At 41.4% G+C, this 27,278-nt stretch overlaps 2 protein-coding genes across 5 annotated transcripts in view; both read right to left on the bottom strand.

The window, feature by feature from the left end:
• Window positions 1-2,571: 2,571 nt before the first annotated feature.
• On the bottom strand, window positions 2,572-8,205 carry SDHAF4 (succinate dehydrogenase complex assembly factor 4). Its single transcript, XM_072330876.1, has 3 exons — window positions 8,104-8,205; window positions 5,357-5,503; window positions 2,572-2,843 (listed from the first exon to the last, which is right to left on the bottom strand). The coding sequence occupies exons 1-3, from the start codon at window positions 8,132-8,134 to the stop codon at window positions 2,734-2,736; spliced, it is 288 nt and encodes a 95-aa protein (XP_072186977.1). The 5' UTR covers window positions 8,135-8,205; the 3' UTR covers window positions 2,572-2,733.
• Window positions 8,206-8,562: 357 nt separating this feature from the next.
• Window positions 8,563-27,278, bottom strand: part of FAM135A (family with sequence similarity 135 member A) — a 76,624-nt gene continuing 57,908 nt past the window's right edge. For all 4 annotated transcript variants that reach the window (XM_072332186.1, XM_072332182.1, XM_072332183.1 and 1 more), the window contains 7 exons: window positions 25,659-25,819; window positions 23,599-23,690; window positions 21,368-21,465; window positions 16,944-17,095; window positions 15,712-15,822; window positions 10,837-10,950; window positions 8,563-10,324 (listed from right to left, as the gene is read on the bottom strand). In XM_072332186.1, the coding sequence (XP_072188287.1) occupies window positions 10,119-10,324; window positions 10,837-10,950; window positions 15,712-15,822; window positions 16,944-17,095; window positions 21,368-21,465; window positions 23,599-23,690; window positions 25,659-25,819 (934 nt within the window). In that variant the 3' untranslated portion in view covers window positions 8,563-10,118. The remainder of the gene's footprint in view (window positions 10,325-10,836; window positions 10,951-15,711; window positions 15,823-16,943; window positions 17,096-21,367; window positions 21,466-23,598; window positions 23,691-25,658; window positions 25,820-27,278) is intronic.

Genomic DNA, 27,278 nt, shown 5'->3' with positions numbered 1-27,278 from the left:
CCAGCCTGGCCTTGAATGCCTCCAGGGATGGGGCATCCACAACCTCCTTGGGCAACCTGTTCCAGTGCGTCACCACCCTCTGTGTGAAATCCTTCCTCCTAATCTCTACCCTGAACCTCCCCTGTCTCAGTTTAAAGCCATTCCCCCCTTGTCCTACCACTATTCACCCTCATAAACAAACATTCCCCATTCTGTTTTTAAGCTCCCATCAAGTACTGGAAGGTCATAATGAGGTCTCCCTGGAGCCTTCTCTTCTCCAAGCTAAACAAGCGCAGTTAGCTCAACCTTTCTTCACAGGAGAGGTGCTGTATGTATATGTCTTATATTTTTATTATAAACACCACCAATTATCTTGCAGCACCACAATAGAAAAACAACTTTATTTTGTACTTGTATTTCTCTTGGTAAGTGCCAGATTGCCAGGCCAGACAGAAAAGCTTCTTGACATTCATTTTTTGGCTTTTTCCCTCGCCCCCCAAGCATTCAGCCTCTCTTATTGACACATGCCCTACCCAAAGTAAGTAAAGCACTTGGTGGTTACTGGCACCAACCTGGGAGGTAGGGACAAAGGCCTGCTTCCTAAGGTGAAAGAGGTACCCTCTGTTTCCTGAGTGCCTACCTGCTGACAACCAGGATTTACAGTATGGGTTAGCAGGAGACTCTTTAGTTTGCAGAAGAAAGATGCCCGCCTTTGCGAGGCACTCCCTTGTTGGTATGGTCAGCTCTCTCAGAAGCAGCCCTCAAATGAGAGCTCGGTGGGTGCAGGCAGGGAGGGCCTGGGACCTGCTGGGCTCCATGGACAACAGCCTCCATTGGAGGGAAAGTAGGTGCCTGCACAGAGCTTGGCTCAGGCAGGAAAATGAGTGCTTTGATCCGCTTTGAGGACAGTAACAGAAGGGATGGATCACAAGTTCTCACACGGGGATTTTCGTTTCTCAAACACCAAAGGCAAATGCTAACAGTTCTTTATATGCCAGCCAAAGGTGATGTTCCTTAACCAGGGAGAACTGCAGCCACAGTTAGATGGCAGTGTTTGATGGAAGCAACAATTAGTTAATTAAGTGGTTTTAAGTCAAAGGAGGGAAGATTTAGGTTGGATGTCAGGGGTAAATTCTTTACCAAGAGAGTGGTGAGGTGCTGGCACAGGCTGCCCAGAGAAGCTGTGGATGCCCCATCCATAGAGGTGTTCAAGGCCAGGTTGGATGGGGCCCTGGGCAGCCTGATCCTGTACTACATGTGGAGGTTGGCAGAGCTGCCTGCGGCGGGGTGCTTGGAGGTTCATGCAGTCCCTTCCATTCATGCAGGCCATTCCGTGATTAGAAGTGAGCATCAAGAATGACAAGAAGTGGAACTACCTAAACAAACACTCATGGAACTTGTGTTGGCAAGGCAAAGCCTGGCAAGAGAAGATAATGAAATAATGCAACAACCTGTGGATAAGGAGGATAAGGTTTATAATGCAAAATTGAAATGACTGCAGCAGCATTACTGCCTCTTCATTAGTTAGGATGGGAAGCCTAATACTAACGATGCAAGAAAGGCAGCCGTTTTCAATCAAAGCTTCTGCTTTGTACTTGAATAGTACATGTTGAAGCGTATGGCAAAGTACGGCCCCCTCTACTGGGGACTGAAGAGGCAAAGTAGCACTAGAAAAAGACATTTAAAGCAACAGCACATCTTGCAGGTAGCTTTATTTCTACCCACAGCATTTTATGTAACTAAAATTTCAACAGATTTGAGGAAAATCGTTGAACTAGAATCAGTCAGGGAAATGCAGGCTCCTTTTCCAAAATCCAAGCAATGCTGCAGAGTTTATAGAGTTCATAGCGATTAAAGGTTCAAAACCTAATTAAAAGTTATAATCACTAGTTAACAGCTTCAAGGAAAAACAGCCTTTAATACATCTGATTTTGTTCTCTGGTGAAGTATTTGGCTGAGAAATCGAAGTGAACAGACTTACACTTATTGAAGGCATCACGGCGGTGACACAGCAAATACCCAGAGTTAATATGCTAGAGGTTTTAATGATGTCAGCTTATTCTCCTATTACTAAGTACCCACAGAAGCAGTGGACTTGTGCTCTACTGCAGCATTTACAGCTAGGCAAACTCTTGAATGAAGAACTGAATTGGTCCAATGGAAAGGTCTCCAGCTGAAAGCCAGTAACTCAGTGATCCTTTAAGACCTGCAATACTAAGATCATCTCATCTACCAGTCACCTCTGAGCATAAGGGATCAGAAAATAACGTTATTTTTTCTCCAGCAGCATCTTGCCAGTTTTTAAGCAGACACAATGCTTTGGGATGGAAGGGACTTCAACCATCTAGTTCCAGCCCAAATGCCATTAGCAGGGCTGCCACCACTCAATAGATTAGGCTGCCCAGGGCACAACCAACCTGGCCTTTATAGATAGATAGATAAAACGTTCACTTACAGAGCAAAACAAAAGCCATTTATGCATCTCAGCAAGATCCTGACTACGGACTTTCACATCCACTCTACTTCCATTTATACTTGCCTAGTATAAATCCCACTGATCATCAGGTGCACACAAAGAAACAGCTTCAAAAAAACAAGTTGTAGTATCATGTTTATTTACATGAAGCATCCCAGAGAATTTATCACAGGCCTGATAGAAACAAGAACATTCCCAACAGATCTAGCTCAGATTATTCTATACGTGCTCTCCAAGAGCTAGAAATGTATCATCAGCAATATGGATTCAGTTACACATTAGAAGTCTATACAACGTCCCTTCCTCTCCCAGTCTCCGAAACGAGTAGGTTCAGGGCCCTTCGGTCCACCTCTCTCTTTTGTAGCAGGATTGATTCCATCAGGGAATTCTACAATGACAGGGAAAATTCATTACAATGCATGCAGTGCTGACAAACACAGACACAAACTGAACCAGGTTCATCAACATCAGGAATATATATACATATATATATATAGTTTTTTACAAGTCAGAGAAGCTCTGGGCCCTCCCTCCTTGGGAGATCTTCAAAAGCCACCTGGTCGTGGTGCTGGACCCCCTGCTCAAGGTGTCCCTGCTCGAGCAAGGGTTGGGCCAGATGGACCCAGAGGACCCTGCCAGCCCCAACCATTCTGTAACCATGAAATATCAACATCTGACCATCTATGATGTTTATCTTTCAACCCCTGCTTCAATATAAAACCAGTTGTCTTTTGTGGAGCAAGCCAGAGTAGTAAAACAATAATTTCAGGGAGTTTTGTGACAACAGTCAGGAATATGCAGTAATGCAAATGGAAAAACAACTCAGCGTCCCAAGGCTCGACAGCACCAGAGTTTCTAGTGAATTCATAGCAAGAACTTTCATCATGAAGGTAAGCTGCCATGTTCGCTATGTCTAAAATACCACGTCACTGTCTGTGTTTGTTTGGGCTTTTAATGTCAGTCACTGAGGTGTGAGAATTTTAGTCACGATTTTAGAACTACGGTTCTGTTCTCACAGATGCTATCTTTTCATTAAATATCACGCTGATGCTCATCAATGTCACACCAAATACCGCTATCATAGGAGGCGCTTTTAAATCCTCATCAGACTTTCAGCCTCTCAAAACTGAAGCGTAAGCCTGCTGAGTCATGCCGACTCCCTGTGAGGAGAGGGACACCCTTCCTCTGTGGGGTATGAGTGGGATTTCCAAGTCTCCCTGGTTAGCTGCATGAGCAGAACTCACCAGCAGAGCTTCTTCCGCTCCCAGCACCCTGCCCAGCTCTGCCATCTGCTCTTAACACCGTGTAGCTTTGCTCCTTTCCTCCAGCAACATCCTCATGCGACTCAGCGCTCCTTCAGTAAGGCCCTCCGTGTGGGCATCACTGAGCCGCACAGAGCTCACTTTCTGGCACAGCACCACCCTGGGCTGAGTGTTTTTTCACCCCGCTCTGTGCTGCAGAGCTCCCTGAAGATCAGGGCACCACACGCACCTCTGCCATGCTGATTCCAGAGCCCCCTTAAGTCCACGTGACTAGGGGCCCTCTCAGCTGGGAAACACATAACACAGAGCAGGACTGAATATAAGAAAGCAGGAATTCTGGGGAGCAGTGAAAGAACAGGGACAGAGGAAGACTCATACAGCTACAGGACATAGAGAACGACATATAGGGCAGGCTGCTTAAAAATTCATGCAGATCACAACAGGGAATATCAGGACTCGAGCACCTCTGGCAGTACGGGGAGCACAAATGCATCCAGCATCACCCTAATATCTAAGCACTTCTGATGTGCTGATAGTGGATACAGAAGCTCAAAAGCTTTTTCTTTGATAGCTACACCGAGTGGGAATTTCAAATGGCCACCTAAACCCCTCCTTCTTCCTAATAAACATTTAGGATAGGAGGAGCAGCAGCACTCCAGCCAACTACTGCCAGCATCGTACGTAACAACACCCAAATACAACTAAATTTAAACACAAAAGAAACCTCACGTTTTGCTCAAAAAAAAAATAGAAGCAAAAAGCAAAAGATAATAATTGTTTGTTCTAAACGAAGCACTGATGGCGTTCCTTGGGAATAGGAAGGAATGCAGAATTAAGTAACTGCTTACACAATAACCCCAACTCTGAGTCAATGCTCAGAGTGAGTCACAATGTGATGCTGCCAGCAGCCGTGCTGGAGATGACACTGTAATTCTGCAGTCATTCTGTCCCCTAGAAATTCATAGTGATCCATCGAAGGCTGACAGAGCTTGTCCTGCACTGCTCAAGATGCACAAACACAGGTTATCGCCACTGCTAAACAAGCAGTAACAGAACAGCACGCGGCGGCGAACGAGGTTAAATCTGACTGGTTAAAGAAAGATGACTAAAAGAGAAGGAAGAATCAGGCCCTTCGTTCTCCTGTCTGATAAAAGCATACGTTTCTGTGACCTGCAGCAGCAATCTATGTGGTTCCTCAAGCTCTGCCCATCCCCAAGCGAGTGGAACACAGCACCAACAGCACACGCAGCTCTATGGGTGTCCCTGGCCCCGCTGGACGGCTCAGGAAGCTCTGCACATGGTGCTGCTCTTCAAAACGCTGCACACAAAGCTAAGAGCGACCGCGAAATACAGCACGGATCGGACATCTTTTGTGGACTGAAATTGGAACAGGCTTCTCGCATCATAAAAAGCAGCTGGGACCAACATTTATAGCTGCGCTATAGCAGACCAATATTGCTGCATCAGTCACATTTGGCAGAACCATGCAACAGTTGATGCCGGAAGGCACCTCTGCAAGACAGTAGGGCCCACAGGAAGACCGACAGCAGGTTAGGATGTCCAGGCTAATCTGAGTGTCCCCAGGAAGACAGATCTTGCCTTTAAAATACAGCTTTCAATTCCATACAGCGTGACTTACTTTCCAGCGGTTCCCTCTCTACACTGGACTCCTCCGGCTCATCAAACCGACCTACTGGTAACTTCGGTTTCTTAAGTGTCTGCTTAGCAGGCTCGGGTCTTCCTTCGGACTTATAGCTCCTCCGTGAGCTGCAGGGCAACGATGACCCTACAAACAAATGGACACGTGTCACCTGCACATCAGCCCATGATAACGAACAGCTCTGCCGCTGCTTGGAGAACCTCTGAGAACAAACCAAATTACCTCACTCCATAAGGCAGGGAGTGGAGGGGAGGAAAAAGAAACCTCCCAATATTACGGAATTACAGGAGTTGGAAGGGACCTCAACAGATCAAGCCCGACCCCCTGCTAAAGCAGGTACCCCACAGTAGGTCACACAGGTAGGTGTCCAGTCCAGCCTTAAATGTGTCCATAGGAGACTCCACAGCCTCTCTGGGTAACCTGTTCCAGGGCTCTGTCGCCCTCACCATAAAGGAGTTCTTCTGTATGTTAGTACGGAACTTCCTGTGTTGAATTTAAAACTCAGCTCACGAACACCGAAGAAATTAGCTCAGATCCTTATTTTTGGTTCTAGAAACACATGCGTGCAAAACCGTGTTAGTTGTATAACTGTGTTCGCATCAACAACAGTGCATTTCAAACTGTTTCAAATGATCTCTGCTGTTGCTGCCTTGCATTCTAGGCTCTAAATAGCAATGATGCTGGCGTAGAGGAACACATTCTGTATCCCTGGAGAAGGCTGAACCTCCTCCAGGAAGGCTGCAGGTTTCCAGGGCTTGCCTCATTTCCAGTAGCCTTTTTTTGTGTGTCAGAAAGAGCCTCTGCTTCCCCAAAGGGAAGTGCCCCCAGCAATAAAGACAGAGCAGCGCTCCCTTGGTGACGGACCTCCTGTGATGCGGGCAGAGAACTGAGGGGCTTCACTTCTGACACCAAAATAATTCAGACAAACTTTAAGCACCTTTCGGTTCCATTCTATAACGCTACACATAACGCTTTCATGGGAAGAAAATCTTTTCCTCTCATAAAGCTTTACTAATAGCCTGAAACACAAATTACAACAAACCTCATTACCACCCGCACCTTAATGCTCTGCTAGTAGCAGCAAAGTGCAGACATTCTAAATAGCTGAACAGCCCTTACCGAATCAGAAATCACCCCACAAAGACCTCCCCAAAGGCAGATACTATTCTGTAATTCTATGATTCTACTACTGCACTTCATTAAAAAGCCAAATGCCTGCCATGAACAACTCTGAGAAAGCTTCAGCTATGGACATGGCTTTGCTTTACAAGATTCAAACATAAACCCTGCCTGTGCCACAGTGGGCTCCAAGCACTGCAGAGCCGTGGCTTCACCTTAGCCTCCTCCAGCAGCACAGCTGTTGCTCACCCCTACGCAACAGCAACCTGGTACAGGCTGGTACAGACGCCAGGTAGGAAAACAAATGACAGCTGATGTTCCAGCCCAAGTTCCAATACAAGTCATGCTGAAGTCCTGATATCACAGAATTGTAGGGGTTGGAAAGGACCTCCAGAGATCGGGTCCAACCTCCCTGCCAAAGCAGGCTCCCTACACCACGTTGCACAGGTAGGCGTCCAGGCGGGTCTTGAATATCTCCAGAGAAGGAGACTCCACCACCTCCCTGTGCAGCCTGTTCCAGTGCTCCATCACCCTCACTGTAAAGAAGTCCATGTGGATCTTCCTATGCTCCAGTTTCTGCCCGTTCCCCCCTGTCCTGTCTGCACACACTGCTGAAAAGAGTCACTCCTCGCCACTATAGCTCCCACACCTCACATATTTATAGACCTGGATCAAGTCCCCTCTCAGCCTTCTTTTCTCAAGGCTAAACAGACCCAGTTCCCTAAGTCTCTCCTTATAGGGGAGATGGTCCAGGCCCTTCACCATCTTTGTGGCCCTCCGCTGGACTCTTTCCAAGAGATCCCTGTCTTTTTTGTACTGGGGAGCCCAGAACTGGACACAGTATTCCAGATGAGGCCTCACCAGGGCAGAGTAGAGGGGGAGGATCACCTCCCTCGACCTGCTGGCTACGCTCTTTTTAATGCACCCCAGTATGCCATTGGCCTTTTTGGCTACAAGGGCACACTGCTGGCTCATGGACAACCAGTTGTCCACCAGGATGCCCAGGTCCCTCTCAGCAGAGCTCCTCTCCAAATATGATGTATGCGCCTGGTATTGATATACGAACACGACATGAAACTATCCGACATCAGGAGGGAAGAGGCAACATCCATTTCTCCTACTGGTAGCTCTCAGGATTGCTGACTAAAACATCTCCCTCTTGGCACAGCGCTGGCAGCAGCTCAACGCTGACTACCTCAGAGCGGGTCAGGGCAGAAAACCAACTCCATCAGCAGGGTTCATCCTTTACGGGTAGCTGCAAATCAGCTGCGCACTGATCATAGAGCTGAACGTGGAAACAAGCTGAAACCCCGCCGTCCCCACAGCCGGTGCGCGGCTCCACATCACTGCGGGCTCACACGGGTGGGTGCCGGGGCGTGACCGAAACCTCGACACCGGACCGAGAGAGCCCACGGGAGCCCACCGGCACCTCGTGACACCTTTCCCAGCCCTCCCGTACTCACGGCAGCCATTCCCCGCCGTCGTTCCTCACCACACCGCTACGTTCTCACGGCTGCCCCAGCTTCCCGCCTCCTCCAGCCCGGTAGAAGCTTCGGCATCCCCCCACCCCCCCCCCCCGCGCCCAGCCGTCCCCAGCCGCCCCTTACTCGCCGCGGCCCGCAGCAGCCGCAGCGCCATGGCCGCCCCGTCCCAGCTCAGGACGCGGCGCTGCGCATGCGTCCGGCGCGTGCGCAACTACCACAGGCCGGTAAAGAGCAGCGCTACGCTGATTGCGTAGATACGTGTATCTACGTGTATCCCAACAGAGCAAACAGCGCTACGTGCGGGAAAAACGCTCTTCGGCCCCAAAGCAGCAAAGTCCACCCACGGCTTTATGCCAGGTACAACAGCTCATCGCGCTGCCGTGGAATCCTTACCGTGACAACGCCCTGCGAGCTGCCTGCGGGCACTAAGAGGGGTAAGCTCTGACATGAACAACTTACCTACCGGCCAGCTGTTATAACACCGTTAGGCAAAGACAGCTGAGGTATCACCGCATCATGAAACACTGACAGCATAGCAGCACCGCCGTGATATGAAATACATTAATGAAAACAGGCATTGTTAGAATGGGGATGTATCGAAGGTCTCTGTAATAAGCTCTTGCCTAAAACAGCTCTGTAAGGAAGCGCTGTGAAGCGTAGCTGGCAAAGTGCAGGTGCTCATCGGAAAGCTGTGAGCTGCAAAGAATTATTATATTATTACAGAGGCTGCGTTAACAAAGCACACAAAGTGTGAAAGGACTTGGTTACAAGCTATTATTGCTACATTCCTTTCAAATGATAAAACATTATTAATTATATATACCAAAAAAAAAAGCCTCCCCGGGATTTGGTAATTAGCAGAAGATTTCAGTTCCTTTAATTGCTCCCATTCGAGTCATTTGTTCATTTTATTGACACCAGATGCAATAACACAATGCTGAAAATAAACATGCATTTTACAACCGATTTATGTTTCTCCAAGGATGTTCATTACAGTTGGTGAACGCACACGTAACCCTTTGCCCCACACCTTCAGGGAAGTCCTGTTTGAAACAGCGAAAAGGGAAGGAAGGAGAAACCGAACTCAATGCTATTCAGCACCAGTAGAAAGTCAACAGACCTTTTAACATTCCTGTATATCAAAAACATTTTATCTGCATCACTGAACAGGTGAAGTGTACAACGTTGTCCCGTTTGAAGGCGCGTCGATTCCTATTTACAATGCTTCGTAGTCAATAAAACATTGTGAACGATATTTAAAAACTGAATAAATTCATAAAAGTATTGCAGAAGTTTATAACGTTTACGTCTTTCACGTACGTACAAGGAAGTCCATGTAAAACAGTCCGCGTTCGTCTGAGGAACCGACAGAGTAAGGAGCAATTTGAATACGGTTTGCAAAACCCCGATGGTTTGAAGGCAGCTATCAGGACACATTCAAAAACCCTTAGTTGCCATTCGCTTCTGAAAACTAAAGTTCCAGTAATAAAATCGAATATGTAAACTAACGTGTTTTTGAGATCGGTACAAAATATATTCCCACAGGCCTAACGTATTCACTAATGCTGATAATGACTCTGTAGAAAACTGTTAGGATGCTGTGATGTCCGAACAGACAACTTGGTAACGGTCTTTGTGAGACTCACAGACGCAGTTGTTTCCAAATATACAGTATTTCAGCAGCGCGTTTTTGTTTCCAGTTAAACTTCCTACAGTGCTAAAATACAGCAATTGCATGTGTAATGCCTTAGCAGAACTTTTAAATCCAATTTGTTCTGGCATCTAAAGCCTCCCGTAAAATGGAGCCAAGCAACGTTGACTTCTGTAGTCTTAAGAGCCGATAAGAAACCAAACAGAGAACACACTGTGCTTCAATCTCCAAAGGATTAGGTACCCCAAATTAAGAAAAAGTGATAGAAAAGTAAAAAGAACAAAATAAAAAAATATTGCACGGCCACATTACCTAGAAAGTAAAGTTGATGTTAAAAAGCCCTAAGTGTGGATGATATAAATTATCTTCCATATAAAAAGTATAAATATCTCTTAAAATACAGCTGCAGCTATACTTTAATATCACACATTATTTGATTCGTCTGTCAATAATGAGGTAATAACCAGGTCTCTTACGATGCTCTTCTCTACTGAAAGTACTTGAGGGCAGCAACGAGGAAGAATTTTTCTAGAAAGATTTCTGAGTCGAGAACAGCAATGTGCGCAGCTCTCCCTATTAGAGAGTCTGCCGTGTTGGGCAACGCGTTAATGACGTTGTAACGAACCAAGTTACATTCCTTGTTCTGAAGAACCGGCAGAAGGAGGTTCTGGATCATTTCAGCATAAATTGGTCCTGTGGAGGAAAACAAAAATGGTTCTGCGTGAACCACCAGGAATACAGTTCTATGACTATGTAGACTATGACTGTGCGGGGGTATCCCAACAGTAAATACAACAACAAATCGCCACTGAAAATGGAAAAGAGCATCTTCATTCACTGCTAGTATTAAGCCTTGACTAAATAAAGCCCACGTGCTTGAAGCTTGGCATCCTCAATAACATCAAAGTCATTTGCCCTCCCTGTTCACACAGTAACACAGCGGGGGTTGCGTTCATCCCACCTAACTTTCAGCCATGTTTATAAGCTGTAAATTGAGTCTCAGTCTCATTTACTGCATGTAATAGAACAGGACAGAATCAGAAAACAATTCAGCTCTTCTTTTTCCCTCTGTGTTACTACAGAGTGAGCCCAAGGTGTCTACAGACATAGCTGAGGCATCTCAGTTAAGCCCCCAAAACTAGATGGGATGAATCTGAGACCTATAAGCTTTCAGGTGAGTATTCTGTTTATTTTACATTTATTACCTGATTGTTTATCCTTTAAAGCTGTTTTACACATCTCAATGCGAGCAGAGTGATAAGGAACGTAACGATCCTGCAGAGATCCAACTAAGACAATGTTTTTGAAGTAATGAAGACCTTCAAGGAAAGAAATAAAGGAAATATTTTATCACAGTTACTAAAGAAAGATTAAACATTTTCGCAGCTGAAACCTGGCACCATTTTTTCACAAGATCTTGCACAAAAATGTAGAAAAATTAAGTTACAATGGAGCTACAGAATGGCTGTGAGCTACTGCCCTTTTCTCTGCACGTATTTTAATGCCTACCAGTGAGACCCTTGTGTGACCATTCTTAATTAAAACCAGTATGCTTTAAAACCTCAGTTTCTTAGGATGGAAGGGATACAGGAATCAAGTGCTCAGTTTCTGGCTGACAGAAGGGAGGAAAGCCTCTGCATTGGTTAAAAAACATGATGATGAATGGTGCCCTGTCTTCGCCAATATTCCGACCAATAGTTGGACCAGGGTTAATGCCTAACATGAACAAGGATGCAACACAGCCCATGCAATCTAAGTGGCTCTTTTAGCCGTCTCCTCACTCTACGCTTTTGCCAGCTTGCGCCCAGCTCTGAAGTCCACCCAACACAAAATCCTTCCTTTCTACCAGAGGTTGTCCCCCACGTTTCTAGTATTTAATAGACTCTGTATGACGAAGGCTGCATCTCCAAACCAAATCAACTAAAAGAAAAAACAAACAATACCGAACAACTTCAGTATTTGAGAAGGCGATGGAAATTCCCAGATTTAAAAGAAAACTGATCAGGTAAAAGTTACATTAACCTATAAAAACATAAAAAAATGCATCAAAACTGAATCCTGGTTCCTCTCCAAATAGGAAATCTGTATTGTTGTTTTTTTCGCTGTTTGTGTTTGTGCGTTCCTTCGGTTTTAGTTTTTGGTCTGTGCCCACTGAAAACCAACACTGTCCCAGCAGATCAGCTAAAGCACTGGAATCTTTTATTTGACATCTGATAAATGACTGCAACAAATCTTACACAAAGATTCAGCTTCCAGGTCCAAAACTTTGTACTGAGATGAAAATAACGCTTTTGGAATAAATCAAAGATAGGAATTCTATACAGACCAGTCTGTAAAAGTTTTGTGAATTCCTTGGAAATCTACATCTATCTTGTATGAGGTATTTTTTATATTAGCTTTCCCTGAAGAAATGTCCATTAGCATTTATGGAAGACATATGACACTGTGAAAGTGACACTAAGGGCAAGGAAGTCCTTCCTCTTAGCAGAAGCAATGAAGTTACTTGCCAGGTGCTCCCTCAAGGGAGAAAAATGAAGATGAAATGCTTTTTCCCTCCACAAAGCCAAACAGCACAAAGTAAGCACATTACACCCGAAGCTGACATCCTCTACATAATAAAGATCTCAAGGCAGAAGACATGTCAGCCATGCTTACTCATGGTTTATCTAATAGAATCACAGAATATCCCAAGGTGGAAGGAACCCACAAGGATTGCTGAGTTCAACTCCTGGCTCCACAAAGGGCCACTCAAGATGCAAACTGTATTTCTGAGTGTTGTCCAAAGGCTTCTTGAAGTCTGGCAAGCTTGCCCTCTACCTGTTGCTGACATGGACATAAACTGAAACCCAAACAAGACTAATTTCCTCCTTTCACAGATTAGGAAAATGCATTACTTATAAAGAGGGGACATCATGCAATAAACGAGCACATCAGAATTCTACTATCAAGTCCTGTGGAAGTGCTAAAACATATGAACCTAAGCCTAGCTACGTAAATACAAAAATATCCTGGAAGAGATCACAGCCATGCAATTCACATTTCTGAACCCCGTGGCATGAAAGGAACAGAACTGCAGAAAAACCCTGTCAGTATTAGGAATCTCTCATCCATCATAGTGCCCAGTTCCAGGAGAGTTTATTTTGGACCAGCTCCGTCTGATCCCATGGATGAAATATGCACTGACTGCTAAAGCTCACTCATTGTGTTCAGAAATAAACAGGGATGATGTAGAAATTTGCTTCCAAATGAGTTTCTCAGCCAAAATAAAGTGCAAATGTGAGCATATTTTAAGACTAACAAAGTGAATTAGAGAAGATCGAGAAGTGCGTGGGACGGTGCTCACATTACACCTGAAAGCATCTTCTCTTTTACTGGAGCTACCGCATTTCCACTTCCTCGCGCCAAAACTACAGTGTGCTCCAACTGGAAACAGTTCTGTATTTGAATACTGTGATCAAATACACATCCTTCTTCAAACTTATGTGTTTTAGTTTTGAAAAGCAACCAACCAAACTAAACCCTTCTCATTACTGTTCTGATGATATGGCAATAAACACCTGGAATTTCCTAAGCTAGATAATTTTACCATTTGGCATGAGAAAGTAAAAATGAAGATGCAGTTATCACTTGTAGAAAATAGTCGAGCATAATCCACAGATTAAATGGAAGCAAAAATTAGAAGCTGTGTAAATTCCTGAACTTCTCATTGAATCACAGCATGGTGCTTACTGAGCAATTCATTAATGCACAGGTTTCAAGTAATATTAGTACTAATTGTCAGTTATCCTTTGGAGATCACGTCTGCATTACTACAGAGTCTGCATTATTACATTATCTTATTATTACATTATCTTATCAGCTATGAGAGGTATTCATTTCCATCAGTGTACAAATGCCTAAGAGCCACGCAATTAGAATGCAGATGACAATATCTATTTCTTTGTGTGTGCGTGTCTAAAAATCTTATGAAGTTCATTTCAAATAATTCAACCCTATTTTTTTGGTTGCGCAATCAATACCGCAACATGAAATTCTGTTTGCAGAGAACAGACGTTTCATGTGGTTTTTCATCTGTGCTGCTGCAATTGGTTCTGTATTGAACAGCTTGTGTATCATCAAAGCTGGCAACCTGCTGCAATTCCTTGTTGCAGTATGAAATTAACCATCACTTGCGAGACCCCAGAAACGACCAAACAGACTGTGGCTGCTGAAGGCATGACAGGCAAACTGGAAGGAGATTGTTGGCAAAGAACATAATTGTGAAATATATTGATATGAAGAAGTAACATCAGAAAACTAAGTTTTCTTCTGGTTAAAGCTGCTAGAAATGGTACTCCAACATAAAGTGATCGGTGCTTAAGGCAACTTCATATTCAGAAATTAGCCTGATCTCAAACTCTCTTCATTTAGAGTTATCCTACCACTTCTTGGTTTTTATGAGCAGATAAGGTCAGATTTTGTACCTTATCAACAATTACCGGTTATGGTAATTGTAAGAGATAAAATAGCTTTAACTTAATATCAATTTGAATGGTCATGTCCAGAAGGAAAATCTATTGAACATTCCTATGTGTATGAGATGTGTAAGCCTAAGACACAAGTTTTCAGAATTGTTGAAGATAATGTAAAAGTAGGCTCTTTAATGTTGTTAAAGGTGATCAACAAGTTAACACGTTAAGGTAGTTCTTTCTTTTCTAACAAGGAAACTTGGCTTAGGCACATGCATTTCTTTTTACTTTAAAGGACCTAACGATAAATGATAACAACAACAACTTTGTAACACGAAATTCTGTCACTTAGATGAATCACTATTCCAGCACATGCTGATATTAAGTAGACATAACATGACACAGATGTGGTTTTAACCCATTTACTCCAAGTTCTCTGGCGATTAACAAATGTGCATCAGCTATCTTTAAATCAAAAAAATCAGACCACAACTAGTGATAATAAGCACCTGCTTGACTATGAACCACGTATCCAGTTTCACTTCATTACTTACATAATAGTTACTGTTCACTGCTGTAAAAAGAATGAACTACAATGCATGAATAGCAAATCCCACCAAAAGATTTTTACGTTGAAGGAAAATGGATGCAGAAAACTCAAAGAACTTGACAAGAATAATGTCCTATGTGACTGTTCATATAGCAAATAACATCAGACAGACTGATGCTGTACAGAAGAAGTGTTGCATGATACAGATGGGGGGAATTTATTCATTTTATTCTTATTCTTTTCTGTTTCTTGTCATACAAGTTAAGGATTCAACCATCACGGAAGCTTTTCTTTCACTCTTTTCCTGCCCAAAGCTCTCAACCAGATTTCAGCTGTGACAACCTACAAACCTTTTGCCAGAGAAAAACACCCATATTTTCCACAAAACATGAGCATCTTGGGCTCCACAACTGTTTGGCGATGCATATGTAAAAACACCTCTCAGATGAATCCTCAATAAACCTTATAATGCTTAATGGAAACTAACCTCAGACTGCCATATTATTTCACAGCCCAAAGTGACTCTTGGCCAACATCTGATGTAAGAATATGCAAACCAGAGAAAATTATATTTATGATGTATTACAAATAATCTAATTTTGGGGTGGAGGTTGGCTATCATGCTAAGAAAACTTCTCCTTCCTTTATCAAAACGAGGTTTTATTTCCTCTGTCCGCCGTAATGAGGAAATAAAAAATCAGTTGACAGAAACTTTAAAGCAGAATGTTATATTTACAGAATAAATAAGCACAGAGATATATAAACAGGTGATATTAAATAAGCATAGCTGTACTTGACTCATCACACTGCAGTAACTCAAGAGGAAGTTGACATACGTAGTATAGTGGTTGCACTTAAACTTAGGCTCATTAGTTAAGAAGGAAAGTCTCAATGTACTGGTCCACCTTTAGGAAAAAAAAATGGACAATTTACTGTTTACTTGCTTGAAGAATATGGTACTAAACCTAATATAACTTAAATAAACTGAAAAAAGGAGCCTGTTGGAAACATATTTTCTAGGTTTCCTATTCACATATACACATAACGGTCTTTAAAACATAATAGATCTTAGCAAAGCTTACCTGCTTTTTTACTAAGCTTGTATAAGAATGTTTGCCGTGGATCCGAGTGGTCTCGACATGTCAACTGCAACAGAGACCCAGACTTCTTCCATTTCTGCATAAACCACAGTCCTACACGGTAAGGCACAAGATGAATATAATGCAAAACAATACATGAAAAGTAATTTGACATATGTAAGATATGTAGCACCTATATGTTTAGCCCCTCAGATGTTGCTGTTTTATTTTTCATGTTGATATTTTCACATCCAAGGACACTTCAAATTGTTCATCATTTTCTTTCCTGTCTACTCGTATAATAAAGCATGGAGAGTATTATGTCTGCTAATGCATATGTTCTCACAAAAAAAAGTATACTTATAAAAAGTGACAGCGTATCAATGTTAGCCATAAGGCAATATTCAAACACTATTTTAACAACAACAGCAATATCAGAACACCGTGATGTTGAAATACGTAGCAGTAATCAACAAGCATTCTCAGCTTTCTTAAAATAACTTTATAAAACAATGGAAATAATAAAAAATAATTAGGAGATATAAAAAAGAAAGCAGAATTTTCTGGGGCAAAAATAATCGTATTACATTTTATGATCTCATACCCTCTTTATTAGACAATGAGCAAAGCCCACTGGCTACCTGGCTTTTACGTGCTGATTCAACCCTCAGGGAAGCAGTTAGTTTTTGATAGTGAATCCCTGAAGGCTGGTGCTATAAACATATGATGTAGTACTTTAGATTACAATGCCATTACTTGTTATTATCATGGTATTTTCCAAAATCCTGAAGGGTCTGCTTTGATACTCTCCAACATTAACTCCAACCGGCCAACAATTCCTGTCAACTTTTTTTAATCCCAACATATGTGAGTTGAAAGCTTTTTCTCTTAATTTGTGTATGAAACAACAACACAATAAATGAGCTGGCATAATAAATACATTTTCTTCATGATTTAGAGCGTATTCTTAACAGTTTAATGAGTCTATTTATATATCATGAAAATAAGTGTTACTTTGGTTTTGTGCCCTTCAAGGCAAGCGGTAAACTCAGAAACAGGTTTTCATCCTCAATTTGTTTCAAAATTGTATGTTACCTAAAAAGATTTTCTAGAACTTATTTGCAGTCTGTTCCTGGTAGAGTTCTGCGACGGCTACCATTAGTCTTCGGAAAGAAACAGACATAGTTTTTGCCAAGACCTCCCCTGATCTTAGGCTATCAGTAATAATATCCTACCTGTATTCACAAGAGCACTGCTGTTGTAGAGAGTACCGAGATGTGGTCCAGACAGAGACAAGAAGGTATGAAGTTTGTTGAGGTAATATTTAAATCGAGGTCTTGTGAGCACTGAACGGATTATTAAATTACCCAGCGAATGGCCAATAAAGCTGTTTAAATATAAAAACACAATTTGATGGTAATCTTTTTTTTATTCTTTCACAGAGAAAAAAAATAAAACTGCTGCCATAAAATGCTGAAGGGGCACAGGAAAAAAAATAACGAAGACATTTCAAGCCTTTATTTTGGGCAATTACAGAAACACAGCTCGCCTCTATCTCCCAAGCTATGCAAATTCATTAGAAACATGTTCTCTCCAATTATGGTACAAATTGTTTTTGAAAGCTGGTGAAAACAAACTATCCTCCCACTCAAACCCAAGATCATTGCTGGGTGTATTTCCCCCAGCACCAAGTATTCGGAAAATATTTTGACATGTGAATATCTGAATAAATCACAACTTCAACATGTGATGGCATTCAGTGTAGTATATGCATACTGAATCAACTTGTTGGAGGATTTCATAATTGGACCCCTATAAATGGGAAAAACATTATTTAACTGAATCTGAACATTTTAAAATAGAAGTGACATCTCAAATCTGCTTGTCAGTTTGACCAAAAGAAGCGATTATCAGGTTGAATTAGGCAACTGAAGATACACCTGTCTACCAGGAGAACATTATGTTTAGTCGACTGCCTGGTTAATCAAGTTAAACTTGAAGACTTGTTGTAGCTCTAAGAATAATTGTTACTTGATCTGAGTTGCCTCCTGTCATACCTGCAAATCTGTACAAAGCATTTCTTTAGCAGGGAAACCACAAAATAAAGCAATTCTAGTTATGACGTAGTTAGGATTGCAGACCCCTGCAGAGGTGTAGGGGTCATGCTACCTTAGGCACCAAGTTACAGGGGATATGGTAAAGATGATAAATGGTAAAAAAAAAACTCGTCTCTCTCTCTTACAAATGTAAACTCAGGGCTTGGAGCAAACAGGCAACCATCCAATAAAATCTGGGAAATCTATGGCAGAATTACCACGGCTAAATCACTTCATTGCACCAGCAAATCACCCTTCCGATGTTCCTTTTATCATGGCATTCCAAATAGCAAAAGTTGCCAATACGTACAAAACACATCACTACATATATATATATATGTATATATATATTTTTTTTTTCCTGACCAATGTATTCTGACTTCATTTGTAAAGAGTTACTGTAACATACAGTAATGAAATCAAGATTTACAGGTGAACATGCAATAAGCCTTTAACATTATTTTCTAATAGAGAAAAGTTTAAGGATCTCTTCAAATCAAAGGCGAAGAAAAAAGCTTTGGAAAGTGTAAGATGAAAGTGTAACCCAGTCTACTCATTGTTTCAGATACCTGCAACTGGGGGATGCTCAGAAATACCGATGCATTTCTGAATAGCAGGTGGCAACATTACTGTCTTTAGAAGACAAGATTTTGCTAAAGTTAAAAAATCACACTGTAGTATTTATGTTTGTTTTAAACCCCAAGTTTCCAAAGTGAGATTGTACTGGAGAACTATGCATAGTAAAACCTCTTTATCTTGTATTAACAAATGAAAGATCGTGTCTAAGCATGGAAATTCACAAAAGGAAAAAACGTCCATCAAAAGCCATCATTAAAAAGATGCTGAAACAGTTTCAAGCTTAGGAACTTTCTAAAGTGCCAAATGGTATACCCACAATAGGGTACCTTCTGTTGTATGTCCTCTGCTTATCCCTAAACATCAACATGAGAGATAGATGACAGGAGGAGACAAAGCCCAGAGTCTGAATAGAGAATAGAAGATTAAATGAGTGCCTAGCATGAAAAATTGTGTGGTTTATTTGCTCATTTTTTAACCAAGTTTTTCTATGAAATAAATTGCTGCTGGTTTCAATGAAACCTCTAGTTCATACTTCCTGGTCACATTCTGTGTACTATTTTGTTCAAAGAAAAGTAATGCATATATTGGATGGTGTACTGATGTAATAACAGGTATGAGCTTTAGCATTACCAGATATTCACTAAGTTGACAATACAGTATGGCTCTGGGTTCTGATGGCACGGGGAGTGCCTTTTCATATCTCAGTACAAGAATGTAGCACACTGAGTACAATTTTGGTATTACTTGAAGGCATGAAGCTTTGCACTGACTGGATGGTGTAGAATCTCATAATTTCTCTTGACTTGTCTTGGCCTGAGCTAATCTAAGTTTATTTTAGCTGTGACAACAACTGTCTAGCAGTACAGGAACAAGTCAGGCCTAAAGCTGCTTTAGTTTCGCTGCAGTTTCTAACAACAACACGTACTTGTTCTGTGGGAATTGAAACATGCACCACCAGAATAAAATGTGGTGTGATGGAGTGCAGATAGATCTATGCCTCAAGTCCCCAGCAGTCAACTAATGTGCACTGCAGAAGCGTAAGTTAGGAAATAAATACAGTCTTATGGGTAACAGAAAAACTAAATAACTGGGAAACAATGAAAAGAAAGAACACATGGGCAAAAATACAGCCGAAAAATAGGAGACTCAAGACCAAGGCCCCAACATAAAGCCCAAGGATGCTGATGTCCTGCAGTAGCCCTTTCCTCTCCATTCCGCTGAAGGAAGATGTAAACCACCAGTCTCAGGACTCAGATGTGCTGGAAGGAGAGCCCAACACAGATACTAGGAACGTTTTGTTATATAGAACTTTTTGTGCATCTAAAGAATATTTTCTTTTGCCCATAACAAGATTTTGAATGTAGAAGAGGGACAAGGTAGATTTTTGAGACATGGTGCTGCCCAGTCCCTTTTGCCTTATGAAATCATTATAGGTCTGGAGACTGATTTCTAATTTAATTCAGCACTTCTTGTACAGAGAACACCTTTAGTATACAGATAGATTTTAGGATCTCACACCATTCGGGAGAGTGTGACCAGCTAAAACAAAGTGCACTTTCTCTATACTGGGACAGTCAAAATGAGGTAGGAATGTGTTGGCTATTCAAATAGAGGCTTTCTGAAGAGTGTTTTCCTGGGCATTCTGGAACATCCCTTCAACAGCGTGCATGTAAGCACAACTTTCTGAAAGATCTCTCCTACAGCTACAAGGAAACAGCTGCAGGATTTGCTGATAGGCTTAACTTCCTCATAAGAAAAGCAAAAGTTGATGGATGGAGACTTCTGCTTTTTGTGACAGACAAAGAGAAGTGGAAATCTTGAGAAGGAAACAACAATAAAGAAATGTTATTTTGTTTTTGTCATTCAAGTGTCAGGCAATAAATAAACCTGAAAAAAATATGTACAAACCAAAAGAGACTTCAATTCTCAGATATGCGTGATGGGAAGATAACTGGGTGGGTATGTCCATCTGACCACAGGATAAGAGAGATATCAGCAGGTACAGAACTCCCCAGTACTGAGGGTGCTCACATGCAGTATGTGTAACACACACACCATCACATAATGTTTGGGGCTCTTTTAATCACATTCAACAAAATTAGCCACATCAAATCTCAAAATATGACTACTTGTTGGAAACGAGATTACACTTAAATACATCAGATATTTTCTGTAGCTGGATAAGGCTTACCAAACACGACTGGACAGAAACCTGCAGGATAACTAACAGCCACAAATGAATCAAAAAGCACTACAGATGCATTATAAGAGAATGTCTAAACAAATGGGTGAAGTCAGACTTTAACTTGCTCCTCTCATCTATCAAAAAGCTAACTCCAGCAACACAGCTGAGTTAGTAATGAAGTCTGCCAACAGTGTGCTCTATGTTGAGAATATAAATGGAAGAGGTTTTCCCTGAGAATAATTGAAAAAGGGAAGAGGAATGCATATACTGCACTCTACATTAAGATGTAGAACATGCTTTCTAGTAGATGGAACAATAGAAAAAAGAAGTAAGATGACAAAATATTTTTCTTATGTGGCTGCCCTTTAATTCTGCAGGTTAGGCTGAACTTTCCTGTAGGAATGACAATCTAGACAATATTCCATACACACTTGGTGAAGAGACTAAAATCAGTAAAAAAGCTCACCTTGTTTAGGAATTGCACTTTGATGGCTTCCTTCTACATTCTCAGAAGATTACGTTTTACTGCAGAGCACCACCCCGCAGGATCTCTAGGGCAGTACAGGGCAGCAGATCCTGAAATGTAATGCATGACCCACTCTGTGCCACAGCCATTACCACCAGGATCAAGTCAGCTTGCTTACTTGCGCTTTATTTCCCTCTCTCTTCCTTTTCCCTGTTCCTCCCTAGTCATGAAGTTCTCTTTCCTTTCTCTTTTGTGACCACTTCTGAGCATCACAGTTCAGAACAACACAGAACTCAACTTTTATTTCTATAGATAGTATAGAACGGATATTACCTGATTTTTGAAAGGGTTAGATTATAAATCTGTATATACTGTATAATTTCATCTAAAAGGCGATCTGTCATGGAATCAAAATCAGCAAAGGTATCATTCTGTAAAATAAAAGAAATATAAAACAATAACTGTGGTTTCTACTACAGCAATAAGCATTCTGCAGGCTGAATTCTTATTCCCCAGAGTTCTGATCAACAAAACACAAATCAAAGCATACAAACACTAAAAGAATACAAACACTACTGCTTGGGATTCTCATTTTTTCAATCGTTTTTCCTGTAACATGGAATGAAGTGATAAACATTTCATCGCGACGCTGCTTTCTTCTAACGCACCGAAACAAATCTTATCAACACGACACAGTCAGCTTTACTTCTAAGGCTTCCCCTGCATGTCATCTTATCTGCAGCAAAACTGAAAACCAAACTTTGAAAACTAAATCAAGCTGCCCAGGAAATAGAAATACGAGAGAATTACTGCTACAGCAGAAAGTCTACGTAAGTACTGTTTATTCAAAACAACAGCAAAACCTCTAATCCCAATTCCCAGCAGATTCTCTGCAACGATTGACACTAGGAAATTTAAACAGAGGTAGGCAAAGGGTGCCTAAAACTTCTCAATGAAAGTTCCAAAGGATCTGCACTAAAGTCTGTAGTATTCGACATACTGAGAAATGGTCTGAAAAAGGGAAGAGAGTAATGAGATGTAGACAAAACCAGATTTCACAGTATCACAGTATCGTGCGAGTTGGAAGGGACCTTAGAGATCATCAAGTCCAAATCCCGGGATTCAAGCCTTTCTGTGTAGCAGAGCAGCATTTCTGCCACTTGCGCCACAGGAGGGATTAGAACCCCGGGCCTCTGGTGTTGCAAGCAGCAACTTATACCACTGCGCCACCGGGGGCACACCAGGATAACCAGTTCTACAACTGACCAGAACTTCAGAAGAACCCGACATTACTGCATGACTGGGTGATAAAAAGGCAAGAAATGCAAAACAATGTTGAATAGGGAAAAACAGCTCCAAGTATACGTGCAAACAATAAACTGCAGATCCATGTGCTATATAGTAATTTACACAAGGAACCTCAGGCAGGCATTAGAAAATACCAATATGGCATTTTGTAATTTCATGGTGCACAAGCATCACCAGTGCCTTATAAAGTTCTGACCGACCTATTTTAAAGGACAGGAAGTTAGAAAATGGGAAGAGGCAGATAATATGAATGTCTAGAAATTGTTCCACACGTGCCTGAGAAATACTGCATGAACTGGGTCTTCAGCTGCCTCCTGAAGAGGGAGAAATTCTACTTGTTCATAAAATATTTGATTACATGAAGCAAAAAATTGGGAACGCTTATTGACTGGTTTTGGTTTTTGTCTTGTCCAAAAAGAAACACCAAAATGCTTAAGTGTCACTGTTTGCGAATGGATTATTCATGTATATGAAGACTAGAAAGAATCTCAGCTCTTTGCTGTGGAAACTCAAAGTAAAAGCACTAAACAAAGAATCAATCAGCAGTAAGGAGACAAATCCATCAGTAGCTATCAGGCTCAGGGGTCTCAGTGGAATTCCTAAATCCCAGAACTAAGGACTGTCAAAAATTCTATGACTGCAGAAAAGAAAGCTTGACTCAGGACCTGCCCAGCTATCTCCAGAAACACGCCACTGCTCTAACTGAACCTACCCTCTGACTCACTGCAGACACTCTGTTCTAATGCTTCCCTGAACTACATTTAATAGAATATGTAACAAGCCAAAAACAATGTGAAAATTGGACTTCCATGCTTTTCCAAGGTTACCTCCACAGAAATCGAAGACAAAGCTAATTCAATGTCAATTTGGTGTCACAATCAAGGTATTGCAGTACACTGATAAAAGATCAGTTCCTGTAAAACACTTGCCATGCAAGTTTCTACCATTACTGCTTCAACCACTTCAAGGTATTTTATCTACAGTCCTTACTGATAGTGCTGAGAACGTAGCAGAGATCGGTACACACAACAAAATGGCAGCAACAAATATTACTCCTTATATATATATATATCCTTCATTATTTTACTAAACTTTGTAATCACTTTAATGTAAACCACAAATCAAATTATGGATGCTATGAGAATACAATCAAATATATAGAACATGGTGAACTGTAGCAATAGTGCAAATAGATAAACATGTCTGAAAGCATACAGTATTCACTGCTTTACAGTAATTCTGTTGCTGGCAAATACCTGATTTCTTTCGGACATAAGAAAGTCTATTCTCCCTCCAGGCAGCCCCAGCTCAATGTAAGTCTTCACTAATCTTAAATCTGCACTGTTACCTAAAGAGGAAAAACAATCAACAATTAGATACTGCAAAGGGAACTCGCAGTAAAAAGCATTTAGAGCACTGAAATGAACGTATGGCACAACTTTATATTTAAACACAGCTAATAATATTCTCAGCACTAATTAAAATTCAGTGAGACTCGGGAAGATAAATTCCAATGTCAAATGCAATGACAAAGTGGTCTATAAAAATGACATTCAATTACAGACATCATTTTAAAACAGCAAGGAAGTCATGTGAACATTAAATTCCTGAAAACCTAATTAACTTCGATAAAAGTCAATTAAAGAACTCAAAGCTAGCTTAAAAGATTTCAGTGAAGCAGGAAGGGGTAAGGGCAAGTTGTAAAGCTTCTCATAGGGTAAAAAGGCAAACTGGGCCATCAGCAAATAAAGATACCTTCAGATGGGCACACAAGACAAAGGCTGCTTAAGACTTTCCTATACCAATGATCACACATATCTCTGGGATAAGGTTCTTTTTCTGTCTTAAAGAAAAAAAAAAGAAACAAACCCACAAACAAAACAGCCCTCATTAAGAGGAAATAATTTGTAAGAACATCCTGTTTTGGAAGAAAAATCTATCTATATGGGTTGTTCTAGGGCTTCAAATACATGCTTTTTAATAACAGTTCTTATGCCCAACTTATCTTTTGTGTCAACTATATGCTATAGCACAAATATTTACACTAGGAAGAAGCAGCGTTTCTGAGTTTGGTTTTAGAACAACGGATACTTTCTGTCCAAAGGCAGAAGGAAAAGCCATTCTATTATTATTATTATTTTTAATTAGGAATTTGAAAAACTAATAAGGCAGCTGTGATGCCCGGCCCAACTGTCTGTCTGTTGCTCTTTTGGGTTTTCTTGCTTTGTTATTTAAGAAGCTTCTCAATATGAGACAAAAAAGTTGGTGTCAGAATGATGTGAAATAACCTAACCAGAGCAGACATTATTTCTTGGTGTGTGCATATATTTTGAAACAAAAGCAGGTGAATGTATTCAAGCTTGAATGCAACCAGAGGAAGGCAGCAAAGCTGGTAAAAGGTCTTGAAGGCATGTCCTAAGAAGAGAGGTCGAGGACACCTGAGTAGGCTGGCTGGAAAAAAGGAGACTAAGAAGTGACACCTCATTGCTCTTTAAAACATCCTGAGGAGAGCAAATGGAGAATGGGGTGACAACCTCTTCTCCCTGGTATTAAATGATGGTATGACTGGAAATAGCACAAACCTACATCAGGGGAGGTTTAGACTGAACATTAGAAAACATTTCTTAACCACGAGTGTGCTCAAGCACTGGTATGAGCTTCCTGGAGAGGTGATGCCCCATGCATGTCATTGTTCAATTCTATGCTGCTCTATTCTACACTACTTAAATTTTCCTACTGTCTTTCATTTAGCCAGGGATATTCTCATTCCTAATACCGCAGAGTCTCTGTTCTTGAGATATGCAGAATCCCACTGGGCAGCCTGTGCTGAGCAGCGGAATTCAACTAGATAGTCTCCAGAGGTCCCTTCTGATTCCACGATCTAATGTTGTAAAACTCCATACATGCTTGACTGCATTTTACATGTAACATTTTTTTCATAAGAATATGCATACTTTTTATTCTCCTTGAGAATGCAGCATCACAGATTCTAAACAGAACTGTTTTGTTACTATCTGCTCTCTTACTGCAGTATGGACAAATACCTAAATGACATAAAAACCCGAAGATATAACTAATGTGAATTAGGGCATAAACTGGCTTTACACAGAAGAAATATTTACTCGAGACAAACATTATATGGAATTCTTAATTCAAGTGATTTTCTGGAACACACTGTTCACATAACAGTACAATGTCAGATTCCCATCTTCCTCAGGTGAACCTGTTCCAGAAGTGCTCAGTTCAAAGCACAAAAGCTAAACCTAACTGGTAACCTGAACCGTTATCTCACTCAGTGTCCTATTTCCCAGCATACCATCTAGGCCATGGACGCAGACTATAAGATGTATCCCTTCTTCTGAACAGTCATCCTCTTCCATACTGAAGTAAGGTACTGAAGAGGCCAGTTTGAAAACATCACTGTACATAAATCCAGGAAGTTTAAGTTGCTTCAGTTCTTCCTTAGCCTGGAGGAAACTGGAAAGAAACAATATTTATGATAAAGAAACATTCGTTACTACCAGACAAATTTAAGGTCTCCTAGGACAGTGTTTTTTACTGACTTTTTGCTTTTGTCTTTACATGACTGACAGGAACAAGAATTTTTCATCAAATCACTATCTTCACAAAATAAGACAGTTGCTCAAAACGTGTTTTCATTTCAAGCTTTCTACTTTCCCTTGTCCTCTAATACAAAATCCACACCCCAAGTTTGACTCAGCTGTCCTTTGAAAACCTCTACAGTATTTCTGAAGACACTGCATTTCTGGTTTTGTTCTGGTCTTAACTAAGTGACAGCTTTGTTTAAAAGCAATATTACTGGAATTATAACCTGATCTAAAGTCGAGGTAAAGATTTCCAATGAGTTTTTGTAATTCTTGTCAAACTTAAAAACTATTTTGTAGATCAACAGAGGGCAGGAGTCAGTAACATCTCTGCTTACTATAAAATCTTTCTAATAGGCTGAGTAACTGGTGTTCAGAAGAAAACTGGATCCAGACCTCTGATCTCTTACCTATTACAGGCTTGCATCATAGTTTCTAGTAGCTGAGTTGCCCATATGCTAGGAGCTCCTTGCACTCTTCCTTTCTATCCCTTCCCATAGTTTCTTTGGACATGAATCACAGAATCACAGAATCACAGAATCACAGAATTGTAGGGGTTGGAAGGGACCTCTAGAGATCATCGAGTCCAACCCCCCTGCCAAAGCAGGCTCCCTACACCACGTCGCACAGGTAGGCGTCCAGGCAGATCTTGAATATCTCCAGAGAAGGAGACTCCACCACCTCCCTGGGCAGCCTGTTCCAGTGCTCCGTCACCCTCACTGTAAAGAAGTTCTTGTGCACATTCGTGCGGAACTTCCTATGCTGAAGTTTCAGCCCACTACCCCTAGTCCTGTCCCCACGCACTACTGAACCTTCCTACATAGCTAATTGTCTACCAGTTTTGCCTGAAATATTTCAAGTAGTCTTGCTTTGAGCAAAAAAAGCTTTATGTTTTTTTCCCTTCTTATGTTGTTTGTTCTGAATGACCCCTCACAGTGTCACTACTTTGCAACCTGTCCACTTCCACTGGCTCCTTGTTTTCCTCCCATTCTAATTTACATTCTCTTGTTTCCCAACTTTTTCTTTAGCTCATTCATCACTAATGGGCAAGACACCACTGTGGTCAGTTTACCGCACCCTCTGCAGCAGAGTTTACTTAGTTTATACTGCAGGAATGCTTAGTGACTGAGATGTACCAATGTCAGTTCTCTAAGACTTTCTTGCCCTCTGGGATCAGTGACCCAGCAGTCCATGAGACTTGCTTTCCCCAAGGCCAAGCACCAAATTTTACTCTGCATTGCCCTTTTCTTTTGGAATGCCACGCAAAAAAAGCAAATGGTCTTTGCTTTTCATCCTTCTAATTTCATCTCAGTACCCACTCACTGTTATTT

Source organism: Excalfactoria chinensis, chromosome 3 (genome assembly GCF_039878825.1).
Source record: "Excalfactoria chinensis isolate bCotChi1 chromosome 3, bCotChi1.hap2, whole genome shotgun sequence".
NCBI lineage: Eukaryota > Metazoa > Chordata > Aves > Galliformes > Phasianidae > Excalfactoria > Excalfactoria chinensis.
Note: the sequence above shows the minus strand (reverse complement) of the source record. Positions and strands in the feature narration are given on the sequence as shown.

What these genes read in the sequence shown, in the direction of transcription:
- SDHAF4 (XM_072330876.1), bottom strand. Translation starts at nt 8,134, where the DNA reads ATGGCGCTGCGGCTGCTGCGGGCCGCGGCGA. An exon ending in GCTGCTGCGGGCCGCGGCGA is followed by an intron (nt 5,504 to 8,103) that starts GTAAGGGGCGGC and finishes ATTTGTTTGTAG; the next exon opens with GGTCATCGTTGCCCTGCAGC. An exon ending in AGAGAGGGAACCGCTGGAAA is followed by an intron (nt 2,844 to 5,356) that starts GTAAGTCACGCT and finishes CTGTCATTGTAG; the next exon opens with AATTCCCTGATGGAATCAAT.